This window comes from Pogona vitticeps, chromosome 2 (genome assembly GCF_051106095.1).
Source record: "Pogona vitticeps strain Pit_001003342236 chromosome 2, PviZW2.1, whole genome shotgun sequence".
NCBI classification, from domain to species: Eukaryota; Metazoa; Chordata; class Lepidosauria; order Squamata; family Agamidae; genus Pogona; species Pogona vitticeps.
Window position 1 is genome coordinate 172,566,574 of NC_135784.1, and position 18,897 is coordinate 172,585,470.

The 18,897-nt window shown below is 45.5% G+C and overlaps 1 protein-coding gene across 11 annotated transcripts in view; it reads right to left on the reverse strand.

Moving 5' to 3' along the window:
* HDAC7 (histone deacetylase 7) overlaps positions 1-18,897 on the reverse strand; it is a 225,291-nt gene that overhangs the window by 6,616 nt on the left and 199,778 nt on the right. For all 11 annotated transcript variants that reach the window (XM_072991255.2, XM_072991254.2, XM_072991257.2 and 8 more), the window contains 7 exons: positions 18,228-18,335; positions 15,003-15,058; positions 13,452-13,539; positions 13,130-13,249; positions 6,308-6,405; positions 3,224-3,342; positions 2,195-2,328 (listed from right to left, as the gene is read on the reverse strand). In XM_072991255.2, coding sequence (XP_072847356.2) covers positions 2,195-2,328; positions 3,224-3,342; positions 6,308-6,405; positions 13,130-13,249; positions 13,452-13,539; positions 15,003-15,058; positions 18,228-18,335 — 723 coding nt within the window. The remainder of the gene's footprint in view (positions 1-2,194; positions 2,329-3,223; positions 3,343-6,307; positions 6,406-13,129; positions 13,250-13,451; positions 13,540-15,002; positions 15,059-18,227; positions 18,336-18,897) is intronic.

Here is an 18,897-nt window from a genome sequence, read left to right on the forward strand (position 1 = left end):
GTGCAGCAAAGATGGGCACCTGGACACCACCATTCCTTCACAGTAAATAATAGCTATCACTAACCTTAGATATAGTGACTACTTCATAGAAAAACTGTTCTGGCTATAAATTGACATGGTTAGCTGGAAAAATCAAAGACCGCTCTTAAACTTTGAAGAGAAGGTCTTTAAGTATGCTCTGCAAACCTTTGTTGTTCTGTTTACTGCTCCTGATTCTCTTGATTTCTTTTCTAGAACTTTACTGGTTTGTTTACTAATTAACTTGGTCAGCTTGCCATACTAGTTTGCCTGTACTCCTTTGGCACTGACTTCCACAAAGGAGGGATTTTTTGTTTCCTTTTTATTTTGTAGGAAGCAAAACACGCAGGGACTGGTGGGCACGCACAATTTAACAAATTAAAAATCAGCGCAGTTTCAAACGGTTCAGGCTTGTGGGGAGAAGAAGAGACAGGTCTACTGCACTGCTGTGATGTGTACAAAACACACAAGGCTGAGACTGCACACCGTAGCAGACAGGGCAAGCCCAGTACCTCGTATCTGCCTCCTCTTTTCTATGTGCAGAAACTAACCGAATTGGGGCTCAAACCTCCTCCTCCACCAGTCATGGGGTAGGGTTCTCCACATCATCTGAGGGACCAAGCTAGCTCCCTCACATATCACACCCAGCCCTATCCTCAAACTGAGGGGAACAGACGGGAAAGTCAGGAAGAACATATGGGAGGGTGCCCCTGCTGGCCCCACAGTGTTGCCTGAAGCAGGATATTAAGGAGGTCTCGGTGCTTCAGTCATATTATGTCTGTGCTTCTTAACAGTTGCACTGGCTCCCAGTCCATTTGAAGGACCAATTTAATGCACTAACATTTCCCGGTAAAACTCCAAAGGACTTGGGCCCAATGAATTTGAAAGATCGCTTTCACCCATAGGTACCTATCTCTATTTAAGGGCCTTGTGGGAGGGCTGTCCCACATATCGCTGCCAAGCAAAATGGATAAAGTGGCTGCTAAGGAGAGGGTTTTCACCATAGTGGGACCCTGGCTATGGACCAACCGCCTTGGAGAAGACTGCTTGATGCCGTCTTAGGTGACGTCCTTTCTAATTTACTGAAGCCTTTTAAATATTCCTTGGATTCTTGCGGTTTCAATAAGGTTTTAAAAATCTGAGCCGATTTTTATTGCCTTATTGTCTTTATTGGAAGAACTTTTTGAACGCTGCATTTTGTCAGCCATTGTTTTCAATTATAGAATTTCATACGTTTACATTGTTCTGTAAATTGCCCACAAAATATTTGCTAATGGCTGGCTGCAGACATATAATAAATCAAACAAGTCAAGTCCAAGGATCAGCAAGTATCTGAATTCCAGTTGTGGGACAGAAGAGTGGAAGAAGGCAATTTCCCTGAAGAGGCATTCTTGGGCAAAGATAAGATTTTGATCTAATCGAGCAGATCCTTCCCTGCGTTTTTACATTCATTCCGCCATGAAGCTTACTGGTTGGTCTTGGGCACATCTCCCCCCTCTGGATGACACTACCTCACAGGGCTGTTTCTGGGAAGAGAATGGGTGGAGAACATCCCCGCCATCTGATGCTTCATGGAAAAATGGTAGGATGGGATTGGGATAGACACATACTGTAGGAAAGGTTTCATCACATTAACATTTCTTTCTGTGGAGAATATTTTTCTGCCAACTTCCCAACAAAGACAAATAACCCTGTTTTGCACATCCAGGCTTTATTACAACCTACCACAGGAGGAGAGCTTAGGAAAGTTACTTTTTTTAGACTACAGCATCTAGACACCCCATCGCCCAATCCAGTGGCTGGCTCTTTCTTGCCACTTCAGTACCTTGTGAGACCCTGTTTGATCCTGTCGTTTTGAGTTTTGCCTCATTTCTATCCATCTCTTTTATGTTCTTTATCATTTGGCTGCTGATTTTTAGTCTCATTCTTTGTTAGATTTCATGGAAAAAATGGATTACATGCTACTTTCACCCAGGTCTCATTTGTAGAGACCTCTCCATTTAAGACTGTCTCTGTGAGGAAATGGCGATCTCTTACTGTGAGAAATCATCCATTATTTTGTCCTATGTTCTACAGTTGAGGCTTAGTAGTGAAAACAAGCCCTAGAATAACATTCTGCCTCAGAATGAGGCCTGGATGATCTTCTTTGGTTTGTGAAGCACGGTCTCCGACTCACCTCGTTACCCAGCAGGGCAGAGACGCAGGCTTCTGAGGCATCGCAGATGGCTGTCAGATCATGGCCTCCTTCCAGGGCAAGGACCAAGGCCCCTCCAGCCACGTTCATCAGCTGCCTGGTCATATAGCCAAAACCTGCAGAGAAAGCCAAAGGGGACCAGAGCGTTAGCCCTTATGGGACTCCCTGTCAACCAGGGCCTGTCAACTTCCCTCGGGCACAGTGAGGCAACTCTCTCAGGTGGCAGGTGCTGGATCAATCTCTGTGACAGCCCTCCCGCTATTCTGCCAAACCTCTGGCTTTTCCTCTCTCTCTCTTGGGAGGATGGAGCTCTACATTTCTCTCTCTCTCTCTCTCTCTCTCTCACACACACACACACACACACACACACACTGTTCTGTAGTACCGTGAAAGATAGGCTGCTACCTTCAATAAACTGCTCTCTTGCTAAGTGTATTGAGTATTCTCTCTTTCTCTCTCAGATGATCATCCATCCAACACGGACGTAAGGCTGATTCAGAAGACAAGCTCTGAAGTGCTGATTCCACCACTGATGACGACTATGGTAATTCTGGACAGAAGGGCACAAGGGGGTTCAAGGGGGGCATCTGAGCACTGCAGATCTAGAATCAGCCTGCACTCCCAGCTCTGCAAGGAACTGCATCGGAGTCTCTGCACTGGTGTTCTAACCAGACCTTGGTAATCCCTTCTTTGACAAAACGTATTCCAAATATACACTGCTAAGTACGTACAGGGGTTGATTTTCTGGCTGTCTTTGGGACATTGAGCCAGACTGTGGCTCAGTCTCTTGGACTCTGTTTGCTGCAGCTTCTGCATGCTAAATAGAGGCAGAAAGAGCAACCAGCAACGGCCCTAAAGGGGTGTGTATCTTCTCCCTGTCTACTGAACAAGGAACTCCTGCTGCCTGGACGAGTCACCTGGTGCTAGCGGACACTGTATTCTACATCTCACTGGCTGCGGGCTACCCTTCCCAATCAGTCCCCTTGGTGGAGATAACTGAGGAGGCCTTACATTTGGCTGAGACTTTGTAACCTCCCAGTGGGGGAGGATGGCCATCGGCTGCATCAAAGCCTGCTGAGACCAGCACCACATCTGGCGAGAACTCATGGGCAATCGGCATCACAACCGTTCTGCAATGGGAAAAACAGAACCAGGCTAGATTAGTCAGCATCTCTGACAGTGAGTGCTCAGCAAAGTTACTTTTTTCAACCACAACTCCTAGAATCCTCTAGCCTTTTGCTTACAGCTGCTTAAAAAAAAAACCACAAACATTTAATAAATGCAAAACATAAAAATCATATTCTTTTAAAACGATTAAACATTTAAGTATTAAAAATGTAAAAATTTGAAAAATAAAATAAAACCAGAGACAAATGCTTCTTTTAAAAAGGCAAAATAACCATTGTCCCTCAAAAATCCCTTCTTCAGCAATAATTTACAGACTTTACTTATTAAAAACCTGCCTGAAAAAGCCGGTCTCTTTGCCTGCCAGCAGAAGGACAGAAGGCAGAGGATCCAGCCTGGTCTCCCGTGGAAGGGAGTTCCTCCGCCCGGGAGCAGACACTGAGAAAGTCCGGTCTTATAGTATGTCCACACCAAGCCTGCCTGTGAGGGCAGCAGGACCCAGGGAAAGGGCCCCTTTCAACTAGCCTAGATCCAAGTTCTTTAGGGCTTTATAACTTAAAACCAGCACTTTGAATTGTGCCCAGGAATGGACTGGGAGCCAACAAAGTTGCGGTTCCAAGGGGTATCAGTTCTCCCTGCAGCCAGCTCCAGCCAGCAGTCTAGCAGCAGCAGACAGGGCCCGCTGACGTTTCCAAACAGCTTCCAAAGGCAGACCCATGTAGGGCGTGTCGCAGTAATCCAAACAGGATGTTAAGCCAGGCAGAGTTTTGTCCCTATATTATACGTCACACTCGTCAAAAAAAAGTCCCCCCCCCGGCAATAACGGCATATAAGAAGCTCAGAAGATCTTGCTTCTCCACTTACTCCTCTTGTCCCTCACAGACTTCTGGGTATACTTGCACATATTCTGCCTCTGCATGGAAGAAACCCAGAGTCTTTTGTTTCCACCAGGAGACTCTTCTTTGGCACTCCCCGTGAGACAATGACAGATCCTAGGTTTGGACCCTTTCCCAGCCATGGCAAAGGGGAAGCTGGCTTTGGACTCAAGCTGCTCTGGAGACACCCCACGGTGCAAGCCTTTCCCAGCCCCCTTCCAGAGAGCCTGACAGGCCCCCCAAAACTGCCCCATGGGACAAAAGCCCCGGCCTTCCCCAAAGGCCCATCCATCAGCCGGGTTGCGCTTGGCAAGGGCCTCAAAGAGCCACGCTCGGCCCAGGGCCTGGGAGCTGCAGTTCTGCGTGCAGCCAAAGAACCGGGAAGAGGGGAGGACTATTTATAGAGGCCTTTCAAGTGCAATCAAAGCACATATGCCGGGCAGCTGTGGGAGGATGGCCTCTCGCCAAAGCCCAGGCTTGGCACGGATCGGATGCGTGATTCCAAGCTGGGCGGTGGCCAAGCGCAGTTGGCTTCCTTCACGGAGGCCTGAATCCTGGTGGTGCTGGCTCAGGCCATGTGGTGAACGCACACTGGAAGGGCCCCCATTCTCACGGTCTAGTTGCAGTGTGGGAGCTGCTGCAGCGTCCCCCCTCTTCAGGGTGCTGTGAAGCTGACCACGTGCCTGTGGACTCATGCAGTGGGTGGCTAATCTCAAAATGGCGCCATTAATGCAATGAGCAGTGGTGTGAATGGTTCTTTGAAAAGCATGGGGGGGTCAGGAGAGGCGTAGTCAATCTTGATCTCAACCCCCATCCGTGCTAGCTAGAATAACAAATAGTGAAGGATCACAGAATGATGGAATTAAAGGGGACCTATGAGTTCATCAAATCTGACCCCAGCTTGCACGGGGGAAGGTGCAATATGTAGAATGGATAATTAAATTGCAAACCACCCAGAGAGTGCTCTAAGCACGATGGGGTGGTATATAAGCACCACACTTTGCGCTGCTTTGAACGCCATCATGTCTAGCTAAAAATAAGCGGCTAAAAATCCATGAAGTCTCCAGTTTTGTTTCTGCTATTCAATCATTAGGTAGCTACTCTGCACCACCCTTAATCAACTTCCTTTTTACAGCATATGATCAGCAAGATTAACCAACATTGCAGATTGGTTGTAAGGAATGGAACAAACAAAGAGATGCAAAGGCTTTAGAACATCTCCAAATGCTCTACAGGACTGCTTTGTACTTCAAGCATTCTGTGGGAAGTTTCAGGCTGTGCAAGAAACTGAGGCAATGCAGCCATGAAGGAGGAGCCACAAATTAGGCTCCTCCTACAGGGCCCAAGGTTCCCAACATGATATCTCCAGGTTAAGAATAAGCCACACTCCAGTTTTCACATGAGCAAGAAGGGAGCTGATCCAAATGTTTTAGTTTTTTTTTTAAGCCTTGGATAAGGAGAACTGAACTAAGCTTTTGTTTGTTCAGGTTCTCAGTTCTGATGCAGGCAACACCTGCTTTGTTTAGTAGCTAAACCTCGACAATATCTATGGCAAGATCCAGAAGAATGAGGTCTCCAGTCACACAACTTTAGAAATAAAGCAGAAGCTGATTTTGCAGGGAAGCAGCTCATTCCTACTGGGCTTCCACAGAAGGTGGGGGCTGCTTCTTTTCCCATGAGTCCTCCTTATTTGGTTTCATACCTCCACCTCGTCTAAATTTTTGGAATACCTTTTTGGGGGGAGGAGAAGAGTTGCTACCTATCACTGCAGCAACTACCCCTATAAAATGGGAATTAGAAAGAAGCCGGTCCATGGCCACAGCTGATGGAGAGCCCCAAGCTTGAGAAACAGTTTCCAAACAGGAAATTTGTTCCTTCTGTAGAAAGAGATGATCCAGTTTTTGAGGGTTTTTTTTTGTCCATATGGGTCAAGATTTCCATCAAGCCATTTGCAGAACTTCTCCAGAACCTATACTTTGCTTCTTCCACTTGTTCTGAAAAGCTATTAAGAGGTGGCTCTGTTAGGATAAAGCAAGAAAGATCCATCAGAAGTACTGGCACAACAAATAGTCCAGGAGCTTAGGAGAAGACTTACCGAAAAGCAGCCAAGTACTCTGGGTCTCCCATTGGGGGGTCAAGGCCACCTGTCCAAGCCATGTTGACAGTGAAGCCTTCACCAGCACCAGAACCCACCTGGAAGAGGAAAAGAAAAAAAATGTCTGTGTACTTAGGTGGTGTGTTCCTTTTCTAGTCTTGCCTTAAGGCAGGTTTCATGAGAAGTACCAAGATATGAGTTAGGCTTCAAATCACATACCATTGCATTCAGCAGCAACATGCACAGCATCCAAGATATGACCTTATATCTAAAGGAGGGGTGAAGACCACAGGCCTCCTTCTAGCACTGCTGAATTACAATGCCCATTAGGCCTAGGTAGCATGACTGGTGGGGAGGGATGATGAGAAATGTAGGTCCATAACATTTATCTCCTTTACCTCAAACAGTATACCATGTTAATTTTACAGTTTAACTCCTAAAAGATTTTTAACTGTCTACAGCAGTGATTCTAAAGTTTGGGTCCTCAGGTGTCCTTGGACTAAAACTCCCAGAAGCCTTCACCACCAGCTATGCTGGCCAGGATTTCTGGGAGTTGTAGTCCAAGAACATCTGGGAACCCAAGGTTGGGAACCACTGATCTAAAGTAACTGAAAAGTTTTGATAACCACCAACAACACGTGGAGGTCCATGTGGTTCAGATGATCCCTTCAATCAAATGTGATGTGCAACCTAGAACTGGTGCCTGCTGATGTACAAGATAACGTCCTCTGAGTATCCAGAGAAAGGCTGGTACCCTCTCAAAACGTGAGAACCTGCAGACAGCTCACAATCCCAGGAAAACAGCAGCACAACCTATTCAACTTGTGGATGTGTTCTTAAATCTTTTTTTAAAATGGACTCTGCTTCTGTATTATGATATCACAATAGCTCACATGACACAAGTCCAAACATTAGCATTTTTTGGATTCTTCCAAAGGCAGAGACAACCCACAATATCCTTGGGGACGACTGACAAACTGAGCAGATCTTTACTGCCCTAATCACTCAGAAGGGTATCATTCACAAAAGGGGGAAAAAAACAGCTACAAGATTTAAGTGGCTACATCTCTGGAAGCTATCATCTCTCCCTCTTTTATCTCTGTCCCTCTGCTCCTCACTCTCCATAAAAGCCAGTTCCCAAAATTACATTAGGCGGTGGTGGAAATAAAGAGACAGGGCCCGTGTTGGGACGACACCATTTAAGATCAGAATTGACTCTCAAGTGGATGAGATCATAAAGGGCAGGGAACAGGCTTGACTTTTACCTCAGGGGTTTTCTCCAATGACACAATCTTACTCGTTCTCATAGGGAAAAAAGCTTTCCTTAGAAGGGAAATAAATTTCTGAACATAGGGATATGTCTTCTCTACTCAAGGGCATCCTGGTTTCCATCATGTTGGGCCTTTGCTTTCACTACGTTATGTCAGCACACAGTGAACTGGTGTCATGCTTCAGTGCTAAGTCTGGAAAATTTACTTTTGGTGACTATCCTTCTAAAATATATTTTTTTCAAGCTCGGGTGCAGTGGTTGGCAGGTTGGACGAAGACCAGGGAGACCCAGGGTTTGATTCACACGCAAGCCCTGAAGCAAACATGAACTGGGTGACCTGAGCTCCTCATTTTAACCTCATCTGGTTGCTGTGAGGAGAAAAGGTGGACCTAAGCTCCTTGGAGTAAGGAGGGAGATACACAAATATGTACACATGCATCTCGCACCATCATGTCAGGCACTTCTAAACATTCAGATTAAAACTAGCTATTTCCTGTTTGTGGCTCACATTCAAAGGTTCAGCACAAATATCTATGCAGAGACAGAACAGCACTTTTGAATCTATTCAAGAAAGAGCTTCTTAGGCAACGCTGACATTTGTTTTCCTTGAAAAATGAAACAGTAAATCTTTCAAAACTTTTACTCAAGACACTATACAAAATGAGTTTTGTTATGCGACACGAAACAAAAGCAAAGCTAACAGCAATTGTAATGGCAAGGAACAGTAGTAAGTCCAGAATATTATCTGAGGAGTTTATCCTAACTCAAACAAGTGGAGGTTGAAGGGAGTTTAAGACAGGGAGAAACTTTTTCTACCAGAAGAAATCCAGTTATGATGGTAGAAATGCCATGCAGAATCTTTTGCCACTGGCTGCTCTCAAGAGATCTGTCAAGAGAACTGTTGTGCTAGGTAAGATCTGCTAGCAGAAAAGATGGCCATGTGTCCGTGCATGTGCAAGAAAAATGGTGGCAGATGAGTGGTTCAGTCAGGGAAGAGCTGAATTGCAGTACAGAGACACAGGCACTATGCCAGCAGATTAGGCTAAGATGCGAATAATTCAAACTACTAATATCCATGGTCCAGGAGAGTATCAGATTCAGCACAGCTCTTCCTGGCCCTCAGCTATCTTGGGTAGCTAGGATTTTGCTGTAAACTATAAATTTTTCACAGGATGCCCAATGCAGTAATGTGATTTGTCTGAACAGGATGTGGTGCCAAACCCTGAGAAGACCCCAACTTCTTGGAGTTTCTCCAAAGGATGAAGCCTGTAGCAAGGCACTGCTGAAGAACTTTAGGGCTGAAGGACTTTAGAAGGGTTTGAATGGGATATAAACCATGCATATCACAGCTCTCAACTGTATGCTATTTTCTCATATAAAGATGATCCAGAAAACAACATGCAGTTCCAAAATACAGTGTGGTTAGTTAACATGGTGAAATACAAAATTAATGTTATATAAAATGCTTACAAAGGATCCCCCTCCCCTTCACCTCTGCCTGACAAAAGGTTCTTGTGTATAGGAGTTACATGGATTTCTTTTCTCCTCTGCAAAAGGTTTCCAGTTGTATGATATAATGGAGGCTAGGGTTCAACTTTAAACTAGTGTGCCTACATTATTTTAATTATTGTACATCCGGCCTTCCTGCCAAATAAGGCACTCAAGGCGGCCAACAATAATAAAATACAGATGAAAAATTGTAAAATCTTGATTAAAAACACAGCACCAAAATAAATTAAAAACATGACAAGAGGAGACATCGTGTTGCTTTCAGGGTTGTGTGTATGTGGTTAACCTCTTGACTCGCATACTATAATTCTAAAGGAAACAGCAAATCTGAAGCATGTCCCAGCATCCGGTATTTTTATTAGTATTCGTGGAAGGCGAACCCAGCCTGTGGCCCGACCAGAACATGACTCTCATTCACTCTTACATGGAATGACATTGCATTAGAGTGAAATAGCTCTAGTAGCAATCTGAGTTGTATGCCTCGAATCTAGACCTAGACTTATGGCTTTGAAAGTAACAAAAGCAATCCACAACCTTCATTATCCTTGGGAAGACAGCATTTGTAAAATCTCCCTCCAAAATAATAAAAATAGAAACAAAGAATGCTTCTACATTCCTTGGGGTACAACATCAGATCGGATCAGCAACTTGTGTGAAAGCAACCCTCATGCCCAGATGGTACTGGACAGGAGTGGAATTCTGCATGAGAGGCCAGGATGGTGTATTTTCCATGACAGCCAGCGAGAAGGAAGGAAAAAAAAAAGAAGCAGGGTGGGGTGGGGCAGAAGGAGACCATCTTTGAAGTGCTTGCAGATCATGTAATATATGCTAGCTGGGTGACAGGAGGGAGAAAGAATGTGAGAGATCCACACCAGAGGCCCCGAGAATTCTGCTCCAGACTTCCATTTCGACAGAGCTAAAACTTCAAAATAGACAGTGGGGTGGATGAAGGAGGGGGAAGCAGCTCATAAAGGGGTGACTGGAAGAAGGGGGGGTGGGGTGGGAGCCTGGAGTGATACGCTGCAGTCTCCCAGGGATCCAAGCACAGCATCATAAACAATCCCTCAGCTCCTTTGATATCTCCTTCTCAGAGGGAAAGATGAGAACCAGATGAGGGCCTGCTCTGGTCCTGGCCACTCTCAGCGCTAAGTCCCTTTGAAAGCAGGTTATAAAACATGATGGATACAAAATGCCAGAGAGTTCAGCCTATGCTCCCCGGCTGGCTGCCCTCCTCCCCGACCATCTCCTGCTAAAGTTGGGAGACCTCCAGCTTAGTCTCTCTCCAAAGAACTTTCACAAGTGGTTCAGAAATGGCCTTTCTGTGCCTAATGAGGTGGTTCCCTTTGTCAGCTGATGAAATGGGTCGAGGTGTCATGTAAACCCTGGATGGACACAGGCCTAAACTCTTACGAAGTCCCAAGAGTTCACTGTATAGTATATTTTTAAAGACTACAACTCCCAAAATCCACCAGCAAGGATGAACAGTGGCCACCAGATGGGAGGTTCCAGCCTAAAAAGAAAAATTTGCCATAAGGATGATGGGTTGAGCTGTTGTTGAGAAACACTGTAGTCGCTCACAGGGCGAAGCTGGTGCTGCCACTTACAATATGTCCCCAAGTCTAACAGTTTTTGAGGAAGTGAGAGCTGTCAGTTAATTTTGAATTCAAAAACTCTGTGTGTAGGGGGTGGAGGGAGAGTGTGGAAAGCCGGCTAGTCAGGGATCCCTGCTAGTGACGGACCCAATGGTTGGAGAACCAACAAGCAAGGTGGTTGAAGCAAAAGGATGGATGCAGGCAGAAGCTAGGGCATGAAAGAGGAAGCTCACATCCTAGGGCCTGATCCTGCTCTCTCCCAGGATCCCAACTTCAGGCTTGTCCCGATGGCTATCATTTGATAGTTGCACAGCTTTTATGTATGTTTCCTCTGTTTCATTCAAAAAAGCTGGAAGACCTGTCCTAAAGCTTTGTTCCTAGCAGTAACGGGTGTCAGCTAAAAATGCCTTGGCGAGACAGGCTCTAATAGTTAAACATGGGCCCCGGGTACCACTAGAATTTAACCCCTATGATCTTTTCTGATGTTGAATTTGGCCCTTGGGCTGAAACATGTTTATCACCTTTCAGATGGAGAAACTTGAAAGAAGGGCAATTGGAAAAGGACTGGAGGATTGATAGTCCCCTGGATATCATCTAACTACTACTCCCATCGTCTCTCTCCACTGGCTATGCTGGCTAAAGCTAATTGCAATCTAATATTTGGAGGGTAAAACATCTCCCTCCACCCTTGCAATAGAAACATGGAGGCTGTAGTAGGTGAAGGACACAGGGGGCCTGAGATTCCTAGGTCTAACCCTTAAAAGAGCTCCTGTACCTTTAAGAGTCATGTAGAAGGGAACCTCCTGCTAGCTCTGGCTTCTACCTTGATTCCAACATTGTGACTCAACCATTCCTAAGAGGCAGTGAAAAGAACTATCCAGCTGTTAATGAAAGTATGTGTACTCCAAACAGGGATAAGGGGAACTGTGCTAGGTCAATCTCTTCTCTGCACTGTCACATTCATTATGAGTAAGCAGGGACTACCTAATCCTGCTGGTTCTCCATGTGAACCAGGGACCCCATTTTCTTCACATTCTGGCTCATCTAGAGAGCCAATGCTGCTGGGGGGTGGAAGCAATGTCCATAAGTCTAGGGACTGCACATGTTGATCCCCAAAATCTGGAGGGCAGCTTCTGCTCCGGTGACTGTCTCCTCTCTTCATAGACTTTGTTACAAAATACAGTATGTAGGTTTCATTGACAAGCTACATGCTGCCCTCTAGTGGCCAAAACAGTAAAATAAGAGAATGGGGATGTGTGGGGTAGTTCTTGGGCTGCTCAGGGACCGCAAAGTTGCCTCTGTCAACCCACAGAGGGCCCAAGGGGACTTTTCCAGACATTTTTTTAAAATCAATGTTTAATGTGTGGGGAGGGTAGGAGTTCTAGGAAGGTGTTTGGACCCCCGAGAGCCGCTACCAGCCATGAGCTTCATCTTGCTTCCTGCTGCTAATGAAAAACTCCTGACTTGGATTTTCTGGGGCCTACCAGTCCAGTCGGTTGGCATATGGCCCCAAATCTAAATGGTCAACATGTTGCCAGCAAGAAGAAGCCACTGGGGGTCCTTTGTGGGGCTTGCCTTCTCCATGCATATTAATGCAGCAGGATTTTGTACTATGAGCTGGTGAGCTGCTCCCCAAAAAAGGTCCGACCTCTTGAACACTCTGCTCGGCTCTTCCAAACTTAAAGCTGTGAATTTCTTTATGGAGTCAGTGAGGCATTTGGGGATCAAGGCGCTTTGAGACTAAATCAGCTGCTGCTCAGTTGTTCTGTGCCCCACTGCAAAGAGTTGCAGTTTGTCTCCAAGTCAGAAACAGCTCCTTAGCTGTTCACTCCTGCATGGGGGCATCTCAGGCAGGGATAGGATCGCTCCAGGATTTAGACACTATGATGTTTGGATCCAGAGGATGGTTGTTCAATTCCGTACTAGAAGACGAGCCAGCCTGGGTGGGGCAAGCTCCACAGTCCCAGGATAGCCCCCAGAAGAAGGGAAGGGCAAACCACTTCTGAGTATTTCCTACCTAGACAACAGTCACCATGAATTGAACATTATTACTGGCAACTTCCAGGATGGGGGGGGGGCTGTATGTTTTTTCCCAAGCCTGCTGAGGGGATCACATCACATTGCCATGCCACCAAATTGTGCTGCTATGGGGCTAAGGGCAAAACCCCTGGAATTTCTGCAGAAACAAACATGTTTGGGGAAAGAAGGCTCTGGGAATGCCATTCTGCTTTGGCAATCTGACAAGTAGAATGACTCTGGCAATCTGGGAATGCCATTCTACTTTCACAGAAGGTGTGCAGCCGTGCATACTTTGCTTAAAGGAAAATCTCTCTCTCTCTCTGTGTGTGTGTGTGTGTTTCTGTGATGTGGGAACAACAACAAACAACAACAAGGGGTTGCATGTATCCCTCAGGTTGCCCCTTCTTGTTTTAAGGGAGAAAAGGGCCTCACTTCATCAGCTGCTCCACTTCCAGGGAAGAAGTTGCCGTTGTCATGGCGATGCAGAGAGATATAGAGGACATTTGGATCCCGGTAGAACACTTGCTGTGTTCCATTGCCATGGTGAACGTCCTGATGAAAAAAAAGAGGGGGGGGGGGAAGGGAATCAAGGGAGTGAATGTGTGAGGGCTGTCAGGTAGGATGTAAATCTCTTAAGTTGCCAGCATCATACCTTCAATGCCTTGCCCAGCTTTTACCCTTTGGCAAGGATAATGAGGAAATAAATGCACAAGGTAAAAAGAGGAAGGGAATATTTGCAGGAACAGAGGCCTACCCAGTCTACAATCAGGATCTTGCCGATTTTCCCTTTCTGCTGGAGCTGCCTGGCTGCAATGGCCACGGAGTTGAAGAAGCAGAAACCCCTGGGCCAGAAAGGAGAAAAGAAGGAAGTGTGAGAAACAAGGAGTAGCAATGTCTTTGGTAGTTTCCCCTCAAATAGATTATATTTTATTTCTTTGTATTTTGTAGTTTCATTGTTATCTTAGATTTCCTCCCATGAACTCTAAGACCTGTTGGCGGCTGTCTTCCTTCTAACTTTAATCCCCACAACAAGCCTGTGAGGTAGGCTGAAAGATGTTGGCTGGCCTAAGGTCCTCCAGGGACCTTCACAGCTCAGTGCAAATCTGAACCTGGATCTCTCAAGTCTGAGTCCCAGATCCCACACTGGCATTCAGGCCCCGCTCTGGGCATAACTCTGCCTCTGTGGGGCAGATGGCAGTCGCTCCCTCTCCCTTGCGCAAACATCAGCCTTTTAAAAACAAAAGGCCATTTCCTTCATCATCCACTACTTGCAAGTGACCCAATGCTATAAATACTTTGCGGACGTAGCAGTGCCAGCATTACTCCATTATTATTTTTACACCCATCAAAAACAAAGGATAAAAATCCCACCAATGTTTTCGTAAAAAAAAAAAGATACATAATTCGTTGCGTAAGACCATGATCTTGCCCTTTCTAAAAATTAAATGGACTAAATGTCACAGGCATGCTCCTCATTAGAGAACAAAGTTACAGAGTTACATTTGATGTGTTATTTCCAAACCCCGAGATTTAAAATAAGAATACAACCCCCAAGCCCCAGAGAAGGGATGGTCTTGAACAGGGAAAGAGGCAGATTTTATGGCACTCTTCCACTTTCGGACCTTAGCTGGACTTAGAGGTACATGTTTTGAGGCTGCTCCAGAACTGGAGAAACTGGTTTCCCCCACCCCTAAACACTTGCCAAGGCAGTGAGGTTCAAGACTCTGCTGAAAGGGCTCTGAATTGGGTCTAACTTTTATGGAGTCTTAGGAACAAGGGCTGGGTCCACCATCGCCCCTGTAACTTTGTAATGGCAACATCAGGTGGCAATTTCCACATGCGACTGAGGAATCAGAGATCAAACGCCAGAAACAAAGCAACGAGCAGCCGAGAGATCAAACGCCAGAAACAAAGCTTTTGCATCACCTCCAATGGAAGACTTTTAACAGGAGTCACTCCCCGCGCCAAGCTGAAAGCCAACAGATGTTCAGCAGTGGAACGATGCCCTTGCATATGTGAACTGGTGCCAAGGCTTTATATAGAAATGGAATACATAAATCACCATCTCATGGCCTAACAGCAGATTCCTTCTCCCAAGCACAGACCTTCATGCAGCCGAAACTACAGCCTACATACCCATGAGGGAGGCATCAGCGTGATCCAAGAGTTGCAGAAGCACAAGTGCCTTTAAAAGAACCCAAACTAGTAGGGTGGCGGGTGGCGGGGGAGAGAAAGAAATAGATGGGGATAGGGAAAGTTTTGTTGTGGGCAGGAAGGAGAGGACAAGGAGTGGTGCTGTCCTTACATAGCTGTTGAGGGGTCTGCGTGGTGTCCCGGGGGCCGTACAACAGCAAAGCCATTCTGCAAGACAAATAATATACATTTGTGTATATTACACATATTTTTTTCCTCCTTTGTTAGTTACTTTACAAAATGCACACATAGACACAAACTGGTCTGAACAACGTGGCAGACATTTTGACATTTTTATTGTTACTGGTAAGGCTGTGAATCTGATCTAGGATGGGGAATCGGATTGAATCCCAGACCAAATCGGGGCTGATATGGAATGATTCCATCATCGAGTCCAATGTGCAAGTCTGGATTGTTTCAGAACAGGGTGAAATGGTTCCAAATTGCTCTGGACTGATTCAGCAGTTTGTTCAACCAAGAAAGCCAGACTGTGCACTTCTGACGTTTTGCAAAACAGCACTATATTAGGAAAACACCAGGGTGGTGTGATGGGGAAGAAAGCTGGGACTTCCCTCATTGTAGCTTTTGCTTGATATCTTGAACAAGAATCTCACCAACTCTTTCAAATCACAGGGTTTCTGTGATGCTACTGAAGTTCCATAGGCAGTTCTTATTTCATTTTTCGCTTTTCTTAAATGTCAGTAGCAGATAATTGAAAATACTACTGTATTTTGCTGATTGTATACCAAATGGCTTTTATACTTCCCAACATTTTGTTTTGTTAATCTGAACCTAATTCTCTTTCTGCCTTTCTTGTTGATTTTTCTTTTTAACTAGTAATCCTAATGTGTGCAAATCTTTAGTGACCTTTCCCTTTCCCTTGATCCTCCTCAGCTATAAGTACTGGGCAACAATCATCATCATCTTAGAACTCTTCAGCTAGAAGGAACCCTATAGACCAGTGGTTCCCAACCTTGGATCCCCAGGTGTTCTTGGACTACAACTCCCAGAAATCCTGGCCAGCATAGCTAGTGGTGAAGGCTTCTGGGAGTTCTAGTCCAAGAACACCTGGAGACTCAAGGTTGGGAACCACTGCTATAGATAACTGAGTGAGGCACAGTGGAGAATAGAACTCCAGGCCTCTGACTCTGGAACCAGATGCTTCAACCACAAAGCTATCCAGCAGTTCTCCAGCCACAATTCTTGAAACATTAGTACCTTGAACACAACATGTATTAAATAAAGTAAGTTGTTATAGAAATCTGAAAAGCTGGTATCTGATTATATGTTAGCTACTGTATTAGTCATCATGTAGGTTGTTTTTCTGAGCTGTGCTTGATTTGAATCATGTCTCAATATCTAGGGTTTCAAGCTGAGTAATTCAATGCCTATCTTCATCCCCCCCTCTTTGATCATATTTTATCTTACTTTCCGATGTGGCTACTGACTTACTGTGTATTATGCTCACAAAACAGCTAGAAGTAGAAACTCATTCTGGTTACTATGCCTAGAATAGAGGCATATTTTAATTCAGGTTAATTCCCTTCTACATCAACAAAGTGGGATCCAGACCATAAAAAAATGTATACCAAAATACTTTTTGTTAGCCTAAAACAGGTGGGGAACATGGGGCTCTCCAGTGTTTTGTTTTGTTTTTATTTCACTGAGCCTCCCTCCCATCAAGCTTGGGCAGTACGGCCAATGGAACAGGGTGACAAGAGTTCCAGTGGAAGAAAAAACTGCGAGAGACCTGTATGTTTCTCACCGCTAGCCTAAAAGATGCCGAAATCTTTTTGGGTAGTTTTTGTTGCCAAAGGTGAACATAGCCATTCCTCTGGATTAAGGCGGAGTAGAAAAGGTTTAAGCATGTGCTTAACTTGACTACTGGGATACAGATGTGTTCATTTTTAACTAAGCAGCGGGCAACACTGAGCCCAATGCTTTTGCAGGGCGTAGAGGAGAATTGCATAGGCTTTTAAAATAGGGAACACAATTAGCCATTTTGGGGTGTCAGAATTTCAGGACATCGGGGTGCGCGCTGTACTGAGATCCTTGCAACACAGCTGCAGCCTGAAAACTAACCTTTTTCCCACCCCCAGCTGAATCCAAACAGTGCTGCTCCCTCTTTGCTGGAACTCCCATCACATCAGTGGTTGGCAAATCAGACGCCATAGCTATTTAAATCACCACCCAACACTGTGGCGTCATCAGATTCCTTTCAAGTTCCTGATGGGAATGGGGTCACCCCGTGTGAAGGCAAAGGTGATACCGCACCATCGTACAGGATGAGAAGGGAAATTACCAGTAAAGAAGCTTTCAAAATGCAACCTTTAATTCTCCCCCCCCCACACACACAAAGGATTGCCCATGAGAAGATATTCAACCTAGAAGCAGAAACAGCTGCCTTTGTCTTTCTACTTCCATGTGTGGCAAGGACCAGAAAAATGAAACACCTCTCCCTAATCCATCTTTCCTTCTACTCTTTATTCATCCTTTTTTTCTTCACTTTACCTCTCAGCAGTTCTGGATGGTCTGATTAACCTGGTGGTGGCCATGATGATGGCATGATGGGCTGCTGCAAATTTAGCACGGCCTTTCCCTAATCTGGTGCCCACTTTGATGTATAGGAGTACGACTCCCATTGGCTCATGACAGTACGGCTTCTGGGGATAATGGGAATTGTAACCTTGAGAGTGTCAGATTAGGTAAGGCTGTTTTAGTCCTAGATCAACCGGGAATCTGAGCAACTGATGCCAAACACAGCTGATGGCTGGGAATGGACAGCATCTGCACCAGGGATTCTGAGGAGGATGGTTAGAATTTCTCAAAACTATGTCCGTAGTTTGTCATAGGGAGGATCAACACAGCTGAAAATGAGACAGACTGTTTGAGTGAACTCATGGTGAATGATCACTTGTCATAAACTTAGAGCAGGGCTCTGCTCAAAATCATATCCTCCAGTGAAATTAAAATGTCAACTGTAGGACATAGGCCTTGTTTTCTGGTGGCCCCAAAGGTCTGGCACAGGCTTCACAATCAAGTTGGTGCTGGCCATGGTGGCCGGAGGATCCTGGGAAATGATGTACCCCCAAAAGATACTTTTCAAAGCTCTGTTCTGTGTTGGATTTTCTGTGATTGGGGAGATACTCAGTTTATTCCCTGAGACATAGCAGCCAAACTGGCAGATTTGGGATCAATTTTTGCCACCCGTGCCATCCTGCTGTGAGATTTACACCAATCTACAGGGTGTTCATGTGCATGTGCCAATGTCGCACCAAGCTCCTTCCTGTTCTGTTGTAGAAATGACCTTCCCGACCCAATTCATGTCGCTTCTTACCTTGAGCTGCCTGCTGGCCACCTTGAAGGCCAGTTCAGTGACACTTCCGGCGGCCCAGCGCGCTGCGTTGCTGGAGTGCAGCTCATTCCAGATGGTGTCACTATCCACCTGGACCAAGGAGGAGACAATTTGGGGGTTACTCAATGTTAGATTTCATGGAGCCTCCCATTGTTACATCCCAAACACCCACTGGCAGCATATGTATATTCATGCATCTAACCCAAGAAATGGGATGGAAGGCTGCAGAGCCTAAGGAAAAGACCATGGACATGGCCTCGTTTTTCAGTCTCGGAAATTTGCAAGTCCAACATACACCTATATTACAGTTCATTGAATGGCCTTCCACAAGTCATCTTTCACATTCATTTCCCCAGCTGTAGACTGATCTTACTTAAGCATCTACCCTACAGGGTTCTTACGAGGGCTAGTCAGAATGTTAATGCACATCTCATGCTACAAGTGCTAGTTAATGTTTGACAAGAGCAGCAATCCACCCACTCCAAAATACACTGGCAATATATGCACATCCTTCTAGGTAATTAATTGGCAAGAAGTGCTAATCAATGAACACCAATGGGCCCCAAAAGTAGCCTTGTCTCTGATCTGTCAGAATGTCTTGCGGCTCCATCTACATGAGCTCCAAAGTCATGTTCTGACAGTACTCGTTTTG